The following is a 15,993-nucleotide window of genomic DNA, read 5'->3' as shown; positions in this document are numbered from 1 at the left end:
CACAATCAACTGGTCTATTAGAATTTCACACAGGTGCTTCGTAGGGGACAGACAGGATCATAGGAATAGGTTTGCTGACTTATAAGACCCTGTCTGCCCTAAAGAATGGCTTCAGAGTGGATATTTTAGGAGTGTATGTCTTTCTCTGAAACCCTCTGTCTTTTTCAAAAATACATGTGTTGCTGGAACTGGGATTAAGGATGTCACAGAGTCAGCAGAAGAAAAGTCAAAGCAATCGTCCTACAGCTGCAGGCAACAAATCTTTTCCTATTATTATGATGTCAACAAAATGTCTTTACTTAATTCATTTGAGTGTTTTGTGTGTGTGTGTGTGTGTGTGTGTGTGTGTGTGTGTTTTGTTTTGCTTTTAGACAGGGTTTCTCTGTATAACAGAGTCCTGGCTGTCCTGGACTCATTTTGTAGACCAGACTCACAGAGATCTGTCTGCTTCTGCCTCCTGGGTGCTGGGACTACAAGTGTGTGCTATCTCATCTGGCTCATTTTAGTTTTTTTTTGTGTGTGTATGTGTGTGTGTGTGTGCGTGTGTGGTATATGTGTATATGTGACAGGGTATTGAAGTGAAAACTTCTAGTTCTTTGGAAAGTTAGCTATGTTAAATGATGTTTTGCTGAGGCACCCAGGTGATAGGATGTCTTCCTAAAGCAAACAAGTGAAAGACTGTTTTCCTGAAGCAGACACAGGTGAAAGGATGTTTGGATATAGCAGACATGTGAAAGGACACTTGAAAGAGTATAAATATGACCCCACAGACAGTGGGAGACAAGCACTGAGCTTTGGTTTGCTTTGCTCTGCCTTACTATTCTTCGTTAAAGGCACATATGTATTGGTTTGCCTTACACAGAGTTGTTGAGCTCAACTTGTGATAATGCTGACATTGAGAGAAACTTGCCCAGGGCTTGTTGCTTCTGAGTCCTCACCTCAGGCCGGTTGGTGAGCCTGGCAGTTTCTTCTGGACTGGACTACAGCTGGCTGGTGTCTGCCTGCCTAGAGGACTGGTCTGCAGCTTCTGAGTCACATTTGATGCTTGCTACAGGACTGAACTGCTGCCAAAGAAGATCAAGCTTGTTCCCAAAGAATTATTGCTGAACAGATCCCCCATATCCTAATAACTTTTCTCTTCCACTACCTCTGCTGGGTTATGGGCTATAGGAGAGGTTGAACCCTTACTAAAAATAGATTGCAAAAATTGTATGTCTACAGGGTATGTATGTGTGGTTTGTGTGTGTGTGTGTTTTGTGGGTATGTGTGTGTGTGTGTTGTATAGGACACAGAACAACTTTTGAAAGTTGGTTCCCTCTGCACTTTCAGGGGCTAAGCCATCCTTTTGGTTTTCCTAAGGAAAAGCTCAGAGCAACAGCTTGCAAGGGAGAGTTGCTAAAAGTCTCTGTACAAATACGTACAACCATTTAGACTGGAAATGTGCCCAGAGTGATTCGTACATTCTTACATCCACACTCTTTGCAGAGTGACTTTGAGAGTCTTGTCTTTAAGAGGTAGAGATTCTGTCCTTTTATCTTGAATTTGAGCTGGTTTGTCCACTAACTGATCAATGTAATTAAGCAGGAGTGATGTTATATTTCTTCCTAGCTTCACATTCCACAGGCCTTGTAGCCAAATGGTGGTGGCACACACCTTTAATCCCAGGGCATGGGAGCCAGAGACAGGTGGATCTCTGGTTCAAGGTCATCCTGATCTATAGAGTGAGTTCTAGGACAGCCTGGGCTACACAGAGAAACCCTGTCTCAAACGAACCAAAACTAACCAACCAAACAAACAACCAACCAAACAACCAAAAAGGAAAGACCTTGAATACCTGTTTGTTTTCTAGAATGTCTGCTACCTCTGTTTGAAAAAAAAAAACCAAACAAACAGAGTGGCTTCTACAAAAATGAGATGACATGGAACAGTTGGCCATGTGATTCCTCATCATCATGTCTCAAAATGTGTGCAAGAGGTTATGTAAGCCAGCAAGGTCAAACCTCCACACATAGTCCACACAGGTACAGAAAGAAGGGCATGTAGACAATGAAACGTGATCTTTCCATGGTCTTGGACAAGTTGAGGTGACTTATTTGGTTCTTGGTCTTGACTGGAAGACAAGCTACAGTGAAGAATCAGCTTTTCTTGATTCAATGAGGCTTTGCTTGGTTTTGCCTAGTCTGCATGAGGAGTCAGAAACTGGAGGGAAGCCTGAGGACCAGAACAGAGCCACAGCAGGTGAATATCAAGGAAAAGGACAAGCTATGACTTTTGCTCCATCTCCTCTCCTCTCCCACTAAGGATGCTTTGACTTCAGGCAGAACATGCACAAACCAGAAAATTACAGGAACCAAAGTTCCGGCTTTCAGGAATAAATCTCTTGGCAACTGTGATGGTTTGAATGAGAATGGCCCCCATAGGCTCTTATGTTTGAACAATTAGTCCTCAGTTAGTAAAACTGTTTGGGGAGGATTAGGAGGTGTGGCCTTGTTGGAAGAGGTGTGTCACTGGGGGTTGGCTTTGATGTTTATAAAGCCTGTATTATTTCCAGCCAGTTCTCTGTCTGTCTCTCTGTCTCTCTATCTGTCTGTCACTCTGTGTGTCTGTCTCTCTGCCTCTCTTTCCATCCCTCATGCTTGTGGATCAGACTTAAGCTCTCAGCTACTGCTCCAGTGCCACGCCTGCCTGGCATTCTGTTCCCTATCCTGATGGTCATGGACTCTTACTCTCTGGAACTGTGACCTCCCCCCAGCCCAAAAGTAGCCTTGGTCATGGTGTTTTATCAGGGCAATAGAAAAGTAACAAGACAGCTACCAGAATCCATGCTAAGTTTATCCTGCCAAGGGTTATTAGAAGCTTGGGCAACCTCACATCCTGTATTTAGCCATGAGCCTGGCTCTCTTACTCAGTACCTTGGAGAAAGGCCCAAGAGCTTCATGCTTGTGTACAGTTAGGTTAGGTGACATTTTACTCTGTTACCTACTTCCCAAGTGTCTCAGCTTCTTATACAAGATTTTCTGGGAGGGAGGGATAGGGAAGACAGAAGTTCTTAGAATGTGGGGTATCAGCTCTTGGAATCTGTTTCCTGGCCATCTGCTAGCCTGCAGGGAGATTCCCCAACCTAAAAGTACATCAAGCAGCCAGGCTTGACCTTTGGGATAACTCCTTTTGAAAATTAAATCTTCACCATGTCTGGAAGATGCTTAGATAGTGTCTGAAGTTCGACGGCTCAGGGAGTACACTTACCTCTGGGCTAGTCGTGGATGGGAACTTGAGGGTCTGAAGTGTGTGTGTGTGGACAGAGCTGGGGAGGGGAGACTGTGATGAGGCTGGAGTCTGGATCGTTCACCTCATCAGCAAGAGAAGCTGATGGGTTAAATCAAGGAATGATGGTCTGCACATCTGAGTTGGATGTGCCTTCAGTAAGAGAGATGAGGAAGACAGGGAGGAGAGAATGTGAGAGATATTGAGGGGTGGGGAGAAATAGAGACAGGGAGATGAGGCAGGGACAGAGAGATGGGCTGAGGAGGGAGAAGGGAGAAGGGAGACAGGAGAGGTCAGGGCTGAGGTGTCAGTGAGTTCATGGATATAGCCCACAATAAGGAAAAACGAATTTGGAGGCAAAGATAGAAAAAGCTTTTTTGGGAGCAGTCTTGTTATACCAGGCTATCTTCCAATTTATGTTTCCTCCTTCCTTAACCCCCAGAGCAATAGATCTCAACCTATGGGTCACAACCCCTTTGGGTCGGGATGTCGAATGACCATTTGGTGGGGGTTGCCTAAGACCATCAGAAAACATAAATATTTGCACTACAATTCACAAGAGTAGCAAAATTCCAGTTATAAAGAAGCAGTGAAACTAATTTTATGGTTGGGGTCACCGCATTAGGAAGGTTGAGAACCACTGCTCCAGAATGTTTGAATTACAGGTTTGTGCCACCGTGCCCAGAAGAAAACCTTTTATAAAAGACTTCAAAGAGCCTGAGTTAGTCATACAAAGTTATTACGGCAATTAAATGTCTGCAAAACTCTTAGCAGAATGCCTACAATTATTCCCACCATGTTCACTACTACTGTTACTGTTTCATTTTTAAATTTATTTATCTTATAGGTTTAGTGTGTCAGTGTTTTGTCTGCATTTAGGTCAGTACACCGTGTGCATACCTAGTACTTGTGGAGGGGGAAGGGTGTCAGGTGGAACTGAAATTGCAAACGATTGTGAGTTGCTGTGGATGCTGGGAACTGAATCCAGATCCTCTGGAAGGACAGCAAGTGCTCTTAACCACTGAGCCATTTCCAGTGCCTATTGATACTTATATGTGTGTGTGAGGGGTGGGGTGGGGAAGCAAATAATCAGGATAAGGACTGTGGCATATACACTGCATTTGTGGTCCTCAATTAATGGCTCTCTACCCTCTAACCTTGTAGTGGTTTCTCACTCTAAATCTAAATTTTACTGTGTTGGTGGTTGATGAGAAAATAGTAAACTTGATATAGGCAGACAGAGAGGAGGAGGCTTTGTTCTTAGAACATAGGTCATCCTGGTGGCAGGACATAGGAGACATGCAGAAGAATGCCAAAAGTGCCACCCAAGACCATTGTGGTGGTTTGAATAGGTATGGCCCCTATAGACTCATGTGTCTGAACGCTTGGCCCATAGGGAGTGGCACTATTAGGAGGTATATAGCCTTGTTGGAGTAGGTGTGGCCTTGTTGGAGGAAGTGTGTAACTTTTGGGTGTGGGCTTTGAGGTCTCAGATGCTTAAGTCCAGACGTAGAGGCACACAGTTTTTAGCTGCCACCTGCAGATCAAGATGTAGAACTCTCATCTTTACCAGCACCATGTCTGCCTGCAAGCTGCCATGCTTTCTGCCCTGACAGTAATGGACTAAACCTCTGAAACTGTATGCCTGCTCCAATTAAATGTTTTCCTTTATAAGAGTTTCTGTGGTCATGGTGTCTCTTCACAGCAATAAAACCAAGACAACAATAAACTAAGACAACCATCAAAGACCAGTCATCCCCCAACCAACCTGCTCACTGTGGAAGATGCGTTTGTTTATACGCCCAAGAAAACTCAGCTAGGCAGATCAGCAAGACATTGGGGACTTTAAGCCACTAAGTATAGAATGGCTTATTACACGTAGCTGATGCAGGAAGCATGGTAATTCTTGTTTTCTGGTATTGAGGTGACTAGTACACAGAGGCTAGTGAGAGAAGAAAATGTCTGCAAGCTTTATTTGTAGAGTTTGATAAGCTTAAACCATAAAACTGCAAAAAAAGTGGTCGAGAGCCTGGGAGTTGGTGGATGGAAACAGTTCCGTCTGCCAGTTCCTAAGGCTGGAAGTGGCTAGGGCAGGCAGTGGCAAGGAAATAACCGGATGAGCAGAAGCCTGGGGAGCACTATTTACTCAAGCCCGATTCCTGCCTCTGTCAGGCCCTGGGGTCATATACGCGGCCCATGAAGACTGGGAACTTGTGTTGCTGGTCCCAGAGCAGGAAGAGGAATGGTTGCTTCACCTCAAAGATGAGTAAGTTTCGGGCCACGGAGATGGCAGAAGCTGCAGCTGCTTCTACGCCTGTCTCTGTCAGTTCCAGCACCGTCTCATGTTTCATGGCAGACACCTCAAGATACGGGTCCTCGGTCAGCCCACACAGGTTGAGATCGGTAGAGAAGTCAAAGAATTCTAGGGCAAAACCAAGAGAAAAACAAAATCAGACATCAGAAGGGAACTTTTGGCGGGTGGAGATTCTGCTCTTAGTTTCCTGGGTTAGTCTCAAATTCCCATAGTTTCTTCCTCCTCAGATTCTACATCATGCCTTCTGAGCTTGTCAGTGGGATCCCCTGCCAGGAGGCTCAACCGCCACTCTCAAGAGATGAGAGGCCTCACTCTCTGCCTACCATCTACTCTCCCCTGAAGCAATGACATCACTGCTTTTAAAAGGACTTTGGAAAACAGAGATGGGTAATATGCTATAAAATGAGATCACAGGAGGGTGTAATGCTGTGAAGTCATAAGTCATAAATATATACTGGTCTCTGTCCTAAATTCCTGACAAAGAGCCCCCAAATCCCTAGCATTTCCTTAGCAGCAGAGGCGCCATTTTAAATATTTAAAATATCAAAACATTTTGTTTTAATATTTGTTTTTTATTTTGTTTTGTTTTCAAGACTAGGTTTCACCATGTAGCCTTGGCTGTCCTGGAACTTACTATGTAGACCAGGCTGGCCTTGAACCCACAGAGATCTGCCTGAGTCTGCCTCCTGAGTGTTAGGATTAAAGGTGTGTGCCACCACCAGCTAGGTCAATGTCTGTTTTTTGATCCCTGTTCCTAAAGCCCTTTTAATTCCTCACAAGTAGGAGTGCTAGGCATATCTTTTAGTCTATTATTTGGTTTTGTATCCTGATTCTAGAAAGTCAGGTGATATATAATAGGTGGTCAAGTGTCAGAACAGGAAATGAATGACCAATCTAGTGAAGGATGAAGTTAAAGCCTAGAAAATGGTGCTTGTGTGAGAGGCGGTGAGCTACTCCTTGCCAGGCAGTGCTGGATTGCTGGCCCAGGTAGCTTGGGTTCTGGAGAGCTGGCCCCTGATGGCCTGGGTGTAGAAGAGCTGTCCTGATGATCAACTCAGCTACCAAGCAGGCCCAGATCCAGGGCTTTGCATTGCTCACTCCAACATCTACCCCATCTATGAACTTCTGGAGTTCATGAAAGGGCTGATCCTGCAGAATCAAAGGTGCAGTATCTCTGCACAACACCCAGCAACTTGGTGAGGATCTGGTATAGATTGTGTAGCAGAAGCCAGAGGCCCTGAACCAGACCAATGACTCACTGCAATGAACATTTGCTAGTAAAGCTGTGCAATGGGCACATGGGGCAATTTGGGCAATGGGGTGTACTGTGTGACACACCGTGGTATACTACAGCTTCCATGGTGAGATTTTTTGATTGATTGTTTGTTTTCTTTTTGTGGGGGAGGTCACAAGAGTAGAAGGTGGATATGGAAGAATGGGGAGACAAGTTGGGTTAGGGTGTATGATGTGAAATTCACAAAGAATCAATAAAAAGTTAAATAATATTAAATCTCCCAGTCACTGGGGGAAAAAACCGAAAAACTAAAATGGTGCTTCTAAAGTCTCCCTAGAACTCAGAGCCCCTAAACGGTCATCTCTTGACGGATTTGAGCTTAGCCTGTGAGGTGGTTGAGTAGTGAGTATGGCTGGGGTAGTGAATTGTCTGCAGGCCATCTGGGTCACATGGCTCAGTGAGCCAGAGGAGAAATGTTCCAGAGATCTGAACATCTGGACTGCCATTGTGCCTTGACTCCAACTAGTTCAAGGGAAAGTCAGGCAAACTTTTGGTAAGTCACACACGATTTTGGCCTTTCAGCTTTCTCTGGCCTCATGGGATAAAACCCCTGTCCCTTTAACTTACATAGCTGCGGCGTAAACTCATGTTAAGGATGAGGAATAAAAAGACCTGTAGAATGACAGCCACATTTTAGCACCACCTTTCCTGCTTCTCCTCATGACCACGGAGTAACCGCAGGCGGCCAGGGCTCACCCAGTTTCTCCATGACGGACAGCATGTCTTGGCTGCTCTTTATTTTGATACGAGGGATCATCAGGTACGTGGGCTGGTATTTGGACAGCTCCAGCTTCCTCATGATGGCCTTGAAGACGGTGGGGTTGAGCGCCTCTTCCATTTCTTCAAGTTGCTGCTTCGGGCTCTGGGGTACCATGATCACAAAGCTCAGGTTGTGTGAGAGCTCCAGTTGTCCCACCTAGAGAGTACGAGGTACACCTTATTAGCTCTTCTTGCCCTGCCTCCTGTGCCTCAAGACTGTCTTTTAGTGTATACTGTTTCAAAATGCCGCAGCTACACCGACTACCATCCTGTGCCATGAATGGGGATTTCAGTCAATCTGACTGAAGCATGCTGGTCCTGGTGAGAGCCCAAAGAATAAGCACAAGTTTTGGATCATACCCTGGCTAGCTATGTAATAATAGGGAAGGGATTTGTCTTTTAATTCCTTCTTTCCCATCTTCTCTTCCTTCCTTCCTTCTTTCCCTCCCCCTTTCTCCCTGCTTCCCTCCCCCTTCCTTTCCCTCCCTCCATCTCTCTTCATTCATTCATTCATTCATTCACTCATTCATTCATTCATAAGATTTTATGCAATCCAGGATGGGTTCAAAAAGAGGATGACTCCGAACTACTACTTCTCTCTCTCTTTCTTCCTCTCTCTCTCTCTTTAGGTTTTTCAAGACACGGTTTCTCTGTGTAGCCCTGGCTGTCCTGGAACTTGCTTTGTAGACTAGGCTGGCCTGGAACTCAGAGATCCGCCTGCCTCTGCCTCCCCGGTTCTGCTATTAAAGGCTTGCACCACCACTCCTCACCTGACCCTGAACTTAGGATCCTCCTGTTTTAACCTCCTATGTGCCAGAATTACTGGTATACACCACCATACCCAGTTTCATGAGGAGCCAAGGATCAAACCCACAGCTTTGTGTAGGCCTGGCAAGCAGTCTACCAAATGAGCTTGAGATGTAGTTTATTTAAGCCCTGTTTCCTTTATATTTCCAATTATTCCTAGATTAGTTTTAACACCAAAAACAAATCTGCCATGTAAATAGTTGTATACTGTATTGTTTAGGGAATAATGACAAGAAAAAAGTTTGGGTGTGTTCAGTATAGTTTTTTCTCCAAATGTTTTCTATTGATAGTTCTTTAAAATCATGGATGCACCACCCATGGATATTGGAAGCTGGCTCAAAATCCTTCCCTCTGAGACACTGATAGACATACACCTGAGTGTAAAGGGACCTAGAAATCTCCCAAGGTGGAAACCAGGATAGCTATGCTAGAAGCTGTGTTTTCCTTATGTTCAGTGTTGAGACATTGCTTCCTATCCTAGAGATCTGAGTCTTGCAGTTCTAGCAAGGCAGAAATACTTAGGTACTGGGCATTGGAGAATTTACTAACTAAAATCTTTTGGGCTACTTCTCCTTCTCCTCTTCTTCTTCTTCCTCTTCTTCTTCTTCCTCTTCTTCCTCTTCCTCTTCCCCCTCCTCTTCCTCCTTCTCCTCTTTTAGACAGGAACTCTCTATTATATAGCTCTGGCTGTTCTGGAACTTGATATATAGAGTAGGTTGACCATGAACTGACAGAAAACCATTTGCCTCTCCTCCCAAGTGCTGGATTAAAGGCATGCACTGCCAAACGCAGCTTGGGCTCCATATTCTGTCTTTTCTCTCTTTCTCCCCACTAGAATTATACTGCTCAATTTCTGATAAGGAACTTAATTCAGCCTGGTCTGGTGGTACACATCTTTAAGCCCAGCACTCAAGAGGCAGAAGCAGACAGACCTCCAAATTTGAGGCCATTCTGGTCTACAGAATGAGTTCCAAAACAGCCAGAGCTATACTGAAAAAAACCTATCTTGGAAAAAAAAAAACAATAAACAAAACCCAAAACACAACCAAAAAATTAATACATATATATATATATATATATATATATAAAATACATATCTGCACATATCCAGTTATACACCTACAAGTGCATACGAATATTGTACAACAAGTATATACACACAGAGGACTTGGCAAGCTATCAGTCTACCCAGCGTGCTGGCTGCTAAGAGAGAGAGAGATACACAGAATTAAAACACGACTCACTGTTTGCCATTTGATGCAGTAGAGATGAATGAAGAAGCTTTAGAATCATGTCTAGGCTCATGTCTTCCAGCCTAAAATTCCCTGCCTTGGCCAAAACTAGAGAGAGGAGAAGGAGAAAAGAGGGCAGGGCTAGCGGACAGAAGAAGCAGAAATGGGGAATTTGCAATCAGGCATCTCATAATGACCAGGAGGAAGGAAGTCACTACAGAAAGGAAGCCAGGACACTCAGGTTTGAAGCAGGACCACAATGAGCCCAAAACTTACCTTGGCCTTCAAAGTCTGGTCACTGAAATGGGCCACAGGGTACTTTTTGCTATTCATCATGGGCACTTTAATCAAAGAGTTCTTGTAGAGAAAAGGTGCCATCATTTTTTTTTGCTCAAATTTTTTCTTCCACTTGGCTAAAGGAAGAAAGGGCGGCTGTAATGTAGGTAGGGACAGATGGATGTTGAAGGGCCTGTTAGGGAAGGGTAGGACCGTCAGTCACATGGGAATGTGGCTGTGGAACTCTGAGCCTGGTGGCATGTGAAGACAGGAGGGGAGGCAGAACCGCGTTATGCACACTACCTGCCTGGTGTTTCCCTTACCACTCAAGTAGACAGCATTGAGAAGGACGAGGCGAGTGTCGGAGGGCAGGCTGTCTAGCAGTTTACTGATCTTGTGGTTGGTGTTCTCGGCCACCCAGGTGTTGATGAGTTCTAAGTTAGCATCGCTGTCTGGGCCCAAGACTCTGGGGCTGCTTCCATACAGGCTCTGAGAGGCATTCACATAGGCATCCCTTATGGCCAGATCTGAGGGGCAGGACATGGCAGGGAAAGTGTGAGTCCTCCGAGCAGTCCTACCCTCCTTCAAAGGGCAAGAATGAGAGCGAACACACTTCCCATAGGTTCTGGTTTTGCTACTTCCTTATTATTATTTTGTTCTGAAATGGGTACACTATGTAGCTCTGGCTAGCCTAGAACTCACATAGACCAGACTGGCCCTGAACTCACAGAGATCTGCCTTCAGAGTGCAGGGATTAAAGACCATCATATTTGTCCAGGTTTCCATGGTTCTTCTTGCTCGCTCCAATGATGACAAAATACTGGAGCATGGTCCAGCCTGCTCCTCTATTATAGATGCACAAATTGGCTCAAGAAAACAAACTGGGAACTGAGAGCCACAGAGCCACTCCTCCACAGTCCTGCTGCTGCAGACCGGCGTTTGGCTAGACCACCTTCTATGGTACAGCTTACAGTTAACTTTCCCCTCTTTCTTTCCTTATTCAGCAGGAATAAACCCTACTTCCAGGCCTCAGTGAAAGTTCATGACCAGACTTCCTAACCTTTGCTCTCACAGCCCAAGTCTACTGGAGGAAATGTGAGTTCTTGAAATAGTAGACTGCTTTGCTGAACTAAATAGATCAATATATTTGATCAGAGACAAATTTGATCAAAACAGATCAAAACCCTAGGCTTTGCTTGTGCTTCACACAGCCTAAAAACCCAGAACCTTTAACCTCTAGCCCTGCTGTTAATGGATACATAGGGATTTCTTGTGCTAAAGAATGCAAATGATTTACCCAGATCTTATGGGAAGAACAGTCCAGCTCCTGGATCCACCTGAATGAAACTCCTGCTGAGGCCCTCATCTGCTTGTAGTCATCCCCAGTAAGGTTCTCATGTTGTTTCCCGGTTTTCTTTTCCAAAATCATCCACACTATCTGCCCTGGACACTCACCTGGGCTGTGGAAAATCTGAGACACAGAAGTGACACCTTTGGATGAAAAGTCCTTTAAAGCCTGGTGGACACAGGCAAAATCCTCGGGGTAGGAAAGGATTTTCTCCAAGTTGCTCTTTGTGCTGTCTCCAGCCCCTGCAACAGAGGACAGAGAGAGATGAGGTTACTTGGGGGAGGAATGGGAGAACTACTATGTGAGACTGGGGCTGAGGACTGGCTAGAATGCAGGGTGGTTTTTGCTATGTTGGGGGGTCTCAGAGCATCAGAACTATATTCTGGAAGACAGTTCATGTGCCTGGAAGAAGGTAGTGGGCAGTCTTGAGTGGTCCCACCAGACTTTTCCAGGGCTTCAAATATTCTCCTTCCCTGGTTTTCTACCTTTGTGAATCCCACCCATCTTTCTAGCTACTTCCACGTTAACTTTGATTTAGATGGTTCGGATTTACAAAGGGTCATCCTACAAGCAGAAGCATCTGATCACTATTATAAAAAAGGATGGACGCTATTCATTATTAAGCACTTATTGCACACGTCTTCTCTGCTATAACAACTAAAATTTGTCAAGAGCAGTTCTTCTCTTCCAGGTATTCTAATACCTCTCCTATGCTACCTTATTAAACTGTCACCAAGCCTTTTACATAGGATACTCACGTGCCTGTTATATAGAGGAGGACCCTAAAGTTTCAGGGATTATGTTATTAATGTATCTAAAGCCACAGAGCTAATAAATGAAAGATGAATGCAGGATTTGAACTAAAATTTATGTATTGAAACCAACTGAATAGAAAGGACCTCCCAAGAGACTTTGAGAATGTCTGAGGAGGACAGTCTGGAGAGTTGGGTGCTACTACGGTGGGACATTAGGACTTGGGGATGTCAAAAGAAGGAATCTTGTATGTGTAGTTTCTAAAAGCCGTTCTGGAATTTTCTTTGCTGTCGAATGAGGAGTGTCACACCTTCCCCTCCGCCTCCCCCATCATCTCTCCACTGCCTGTGGTAATTTTGTTATTGCCTTTTCCCAGCTGAATCACTCTCCTGAAGGCAGAAGGCGTTTTACCTCCCTACTTAACAGGTAATAAGCCAGAGTCAAGAGAGGTTAAGTGAACTGTCCATGGTTGCATAGCTAGAAAGTGCATCACCACGATTCTATCTTAGGTCTATCTCTGGTGGTTTCACCTCTCTTATCACCTTCCATTGCTTTGAACCATGACTGGTGACTGGGACCTTATTTTATATGTTATTAGTGAGTCTGTAGGGGTTTAGTTTATAAGTAATTGTACAGGTTGGAGAGATGGCTCAGCCATTAAAGGCGGGGCTCACAACCAAAAATATAAGTAATAGTACCTAATTAAATCATTGTTAAATGAAACAATGTTCAAGAATGAAAGCCTACCACCCCTATCATGTAGCCCATTTTACAGCTTCTTTCCAGAGACACAGCTTCCCAGTGGGTCTGTGGTTGGTGATCCCTATAAAAGGGTCCGGCTTACAGCCTAGACAGAAGTCAGAGTCTTACCAAGAAGAACCTGTGTGAGGAGGCTGGCAATGCTGAATGGGGAAAAGGCCATGTTGGTCTCAGCACTCTTGCTAGCTGAGATGGCGTGGTAGAGCTTCACAGAGAAATCTGTCAAAGCCTCCGAGAGCAGAGCCTCTGAGGAGTCTCTGTCTGAATCAGAGCACCAAGCAAGTGGCTCTGGGCAGAAGGGTTCAGTAGGAGCCTGGGTGGGAGGATCTGAGGTTGTGGAGGGCTGGCTGGAAGAGTTCAGAAGGGACTGGCTGGAAGAGTTCAGAGGGGACTGGATGGGAGAATCCATGGGTAGTTGAGCAGTTGGCTGGATGAGGGACTTGTTGGCTACTTTATCCATGGCGGTGTCATTTGTTATTTTGGTGGATACACTGGTTGTTGACTGTATTGTGGGCTCATTGGGACTCCAGAAGCCATCTCTTTCAGGGAAGCTGTCTCTGCTTTTCTCTTGAGCCACCAGTGGATCCTGGTTGCTGTGGCTGGTGGCTTCGGAATCTGAGAAGGCTCTATCCTGTGGTTCAAGAAACAGTGTTTCATTTCCTGGTGAGCCATAGCTCCCTCAACCATTCCAAGCAAGAAGAGAAGACTGGGGACATATGGTACCAGTTGCTTCTGGTACAACCTGGCAGGTGAAACCTTGGACCACTCCCACAGTTCCTTCAGAAACAGGCAATGCTGGGGGGAATTCTCTGCAGGAGACATGAGGCAATTCTGATTTTGGTTATCAGTTATCTGTGTTCAGTGACTGCCAGGGAAGAAGCTGTTTTCTTGTAAGTATTTACTTGTTTTGACTCACGTGCTAGGCTAGTGCATTTGCGAGCCTTATTTCAGGACTGTGAATGTTTTCCAAGAGTGGATGCAGTGGAGCAGTGGGAACTGAAAACAATTTAGTATTCCGAAAGGGAAGGAAGAGATGGTGGGGACTAGGCACAGTGGCCCAACCTGTAACCACAGTCTTCTGGGCATTTGGGGAGAGGAGGATCTTCTTATGTAGCAGTGTATTCAGAATTGGAAAGGAAACTGTGGAAAATCCAGATCCCTTGCTTAATCAGAGATTATGTGCTAACTCCTCAGTGTCACCCAAGATGCCAGCTTCCAGCATATTCCACTGATCATCCACCGGAAGCTGTTTTCATGAGTTTACTTGTTATCCCTGTCCTACTAGACTACTGGGACCACACTGTTGATAACCTTGGTGTGGGTCTGGGTCCATCTGCTAGCCTTCTTCCTTGCAACCGTATTTCCACAGTCCCTAGCTTAGAAGAGCCTGTCACAACAGCATGGCGGGTCGGGGTGGAGGGTGTCTGTTTTTTACAACTTCGGGCTTGTTCTTCATCTTGTCTTCTATGAACCCATCTAAGCCCGGCTGATGGGCTGAGTAGAGCCTATGTATTCTCCTTCTGTGGAAAATCCAGATCCCTTGCTTAACCAGACATTATGTGCTAACTCCTCAGTGTCACCCAAGATGCCAGCTTCCAGCATATTCCACTGATCATCCACCGGAAGCTGTTTTCATGAGTTTACTTGTTATCCCTGTCCTACTAGACTACTGTACCTAGTCCCCACCATCTCTTCCTTCCCTTTCGGAATACTAAATTGTTTTCAGTTCCCACTGCTCCACTGCATCCACTCTTGGAAAAAATTCACAGTCCTGAAATAAGGCTCGCAAATGCACTAGCCTAGCACGTGAGTCAAAACAAGTAAATACTTACAAGAAAACAGCTTCTTGTAAATATGTAGATATTGGGTTAAGGAAGCCTGAAAAAGGTCCTGCCCAAGGTCATTCAGCTAAGGTACTTTCCAATATCCAACCCAGTCCCTCCAGTCCCTGGTCTAACGCTAGTTCAAGGCTCGAACTTAAGATTCCCAGGAGAGGCTTCCCTCCTACGTCAAGGCCTGAAGGGTTAATTCTCACTCCTACCCCCACCCCACCTCCTCATAGAGGGACCACTTACCCCACCCAGCAGCAGCAGCAGCAGGAGGGTCAGTGGGGTCAGCCTGGAGGCCATCTGGGCAGCGATGTCAGCTGCGTCCTACGAAGCCAGTTAGCTTCAGAGCCAGGCGCGGAGCCTAGAAGCTCAGGGGGTCCACCCCATCCCCGGTCCCGCCCCCATTCCATTCTAGGCCTCGACCCTTCCTTGGTGTGTTCTCTCCTCCTCCCTCTGGGGCAACCTTCTCCCTGGCTCCGCCCTCTGTTTTGTTTTCCCCAAACCGCTTCCCTTTCCCGGCACCGGCTGGCCCTTCTCTCCCTTCAGGCCCAGGTCTCTGCCCATCTGTTCAATCTCCCTGGTCCGCTTAACTAAACAATAAGCCAGAGGCAGCAGGAGGAGGGCCAGGGCAAGCTGGGCAGCACAACTTTGAGGGAGGGGAGGAGGAAGAAGAGGCAGAAGGCTCAAGTAGAAGCAAGCCTATGGAAACTGCAGAAGTAACAAACTGGACAGTAGGGGAGAAGGAGGCTGGAGAGCTCTCTGCCAAGCCCTCTTTAACGTGTGTTCTTCCCAAAGGCCCCATTACCAAACCTGGTCCAAGTTCTTGGTCACTAAGCAGCTTCAGGGCAGACTGAGAGGACAGCCGCAGAGGGTCAGTGAGGGTGGGGTGTGGGGGGCAGTCTCAGCTATTGGCTGCTGCAGGACACAGCCCAGTTAAAAATTAAGGATGATTGATTGCTAGTGTGAGTTCCTGTAAATCAGGATGGGATGGATCAGACCGAGTCTGGAACTGTGGGCCAGTGTACGAGGTTAGCCTGGAGTCCCCCCTGGAGTGGGGTAGTTCTTAGCGATCTTAGCGTTTCTTGGATCAAGATAAAGGCAGAAGAAACACAAAACGGGCCCAGAGTTTGACAAGGGATGAGCTTTTTAAGATTAATAGGTAAAGCAAGCCTTTGGGAATAGGCCACGTGATAGTTAAGAAACCAAGACTTAGAGGTAGTTAAATGTCTGGCCTAACATTGCCCTCATTTGGAGATATGCCAGGGACCTGAGTCTCCTAAAAACCTAATAGCTGCGGGATCTTCCCCATCCCTACACATAATCACTGCTTCCAGTTTGAGAACAGGGAATCTGAGGCT

At 45.8% G+C, this 15,993-nt stretch overlaps 1 protein-coding gene across 1 annotated transcript; it reads right to left on the bottom strand.

Annotated features, from left to right (window-relative positions):
• Window positions 1–5,207: 5,207 nt before the first annotated feature.
• Serping1 (serpin family G member 1) lies at window positions 5,208–15,507 on the bottom strand. The gene is made up of 8 exons (XM_028763001.1): window positions 15,446–15,507; window positions 14,882–14,959; window positions 12,918–13,437; window positions 11,402–11,536; window positions 10,270–10,473; window positions 9,947–10,083; window positions 7,569–7,788; window positions 5,208–5,686 (listed from the first exon to the last, which is right to left on the bottom strand). The coding sequence occupies exons 2-8, from the start codon at window positions 14,933–14,935 to the stop codon at window positions 5,433–5,435; spliced, it is 1,524 nt and encodes a 507-aa protein (XP_028618834.1). The 5' UTR covers window positions 14,936–14,959; window positions 15,446–15,507; the 3' UTR covers window positions 5,208–5,432.
• Window positions 15,508–15,993: the final 486 nt, after the last annotated feature.

Source organism: Grammomys surdaster, unplaced genomic scaffold, assembly GCF_004785775.1.
Source record: "Grammomys surdaster isolate TR1022 unplaced genomic scaffold, NIH_TR_1.0 136, whole genome shotgun sequence".
Classification (NCBI taxonomy): Eukaryota; Metazoa; Chordata; class Mammalia; order Rodentia; family Muridae; genus Grammomys; species Grammomys surdaster.
The sequence above is the reverse complement of the archived record's forward strand: the minus strand, read 5'-3'. Positions and strand labels throughout refer to the sequence as shown.

Excerpts from the sequence above, each read along its gene's own strand:
- Serping1 (XM_028763001.1), bottom strand. The coding sequence starts at position 14,935 with ATGGCCTCCAGGCTGACCCCACTGACCCTCCTGCTGCTGCTGCTGCTG. Across the intron at positions 7,789-9,946 it reads ACCAGACTTTGAAGGCCAAG|GTGGGACAACTGGAGCTCTC; the intron begins GTAAGTTTTGGG and ends CGTACTCTCTAG. Across the intron at positions 5,687-7,568 it reads GTCCGTCATGGAGAAACTGG|AATTCTTTGACTTCTCTACC; the intron begins GTGAGCCCTGGC and ends GTTTTGCCCTAG.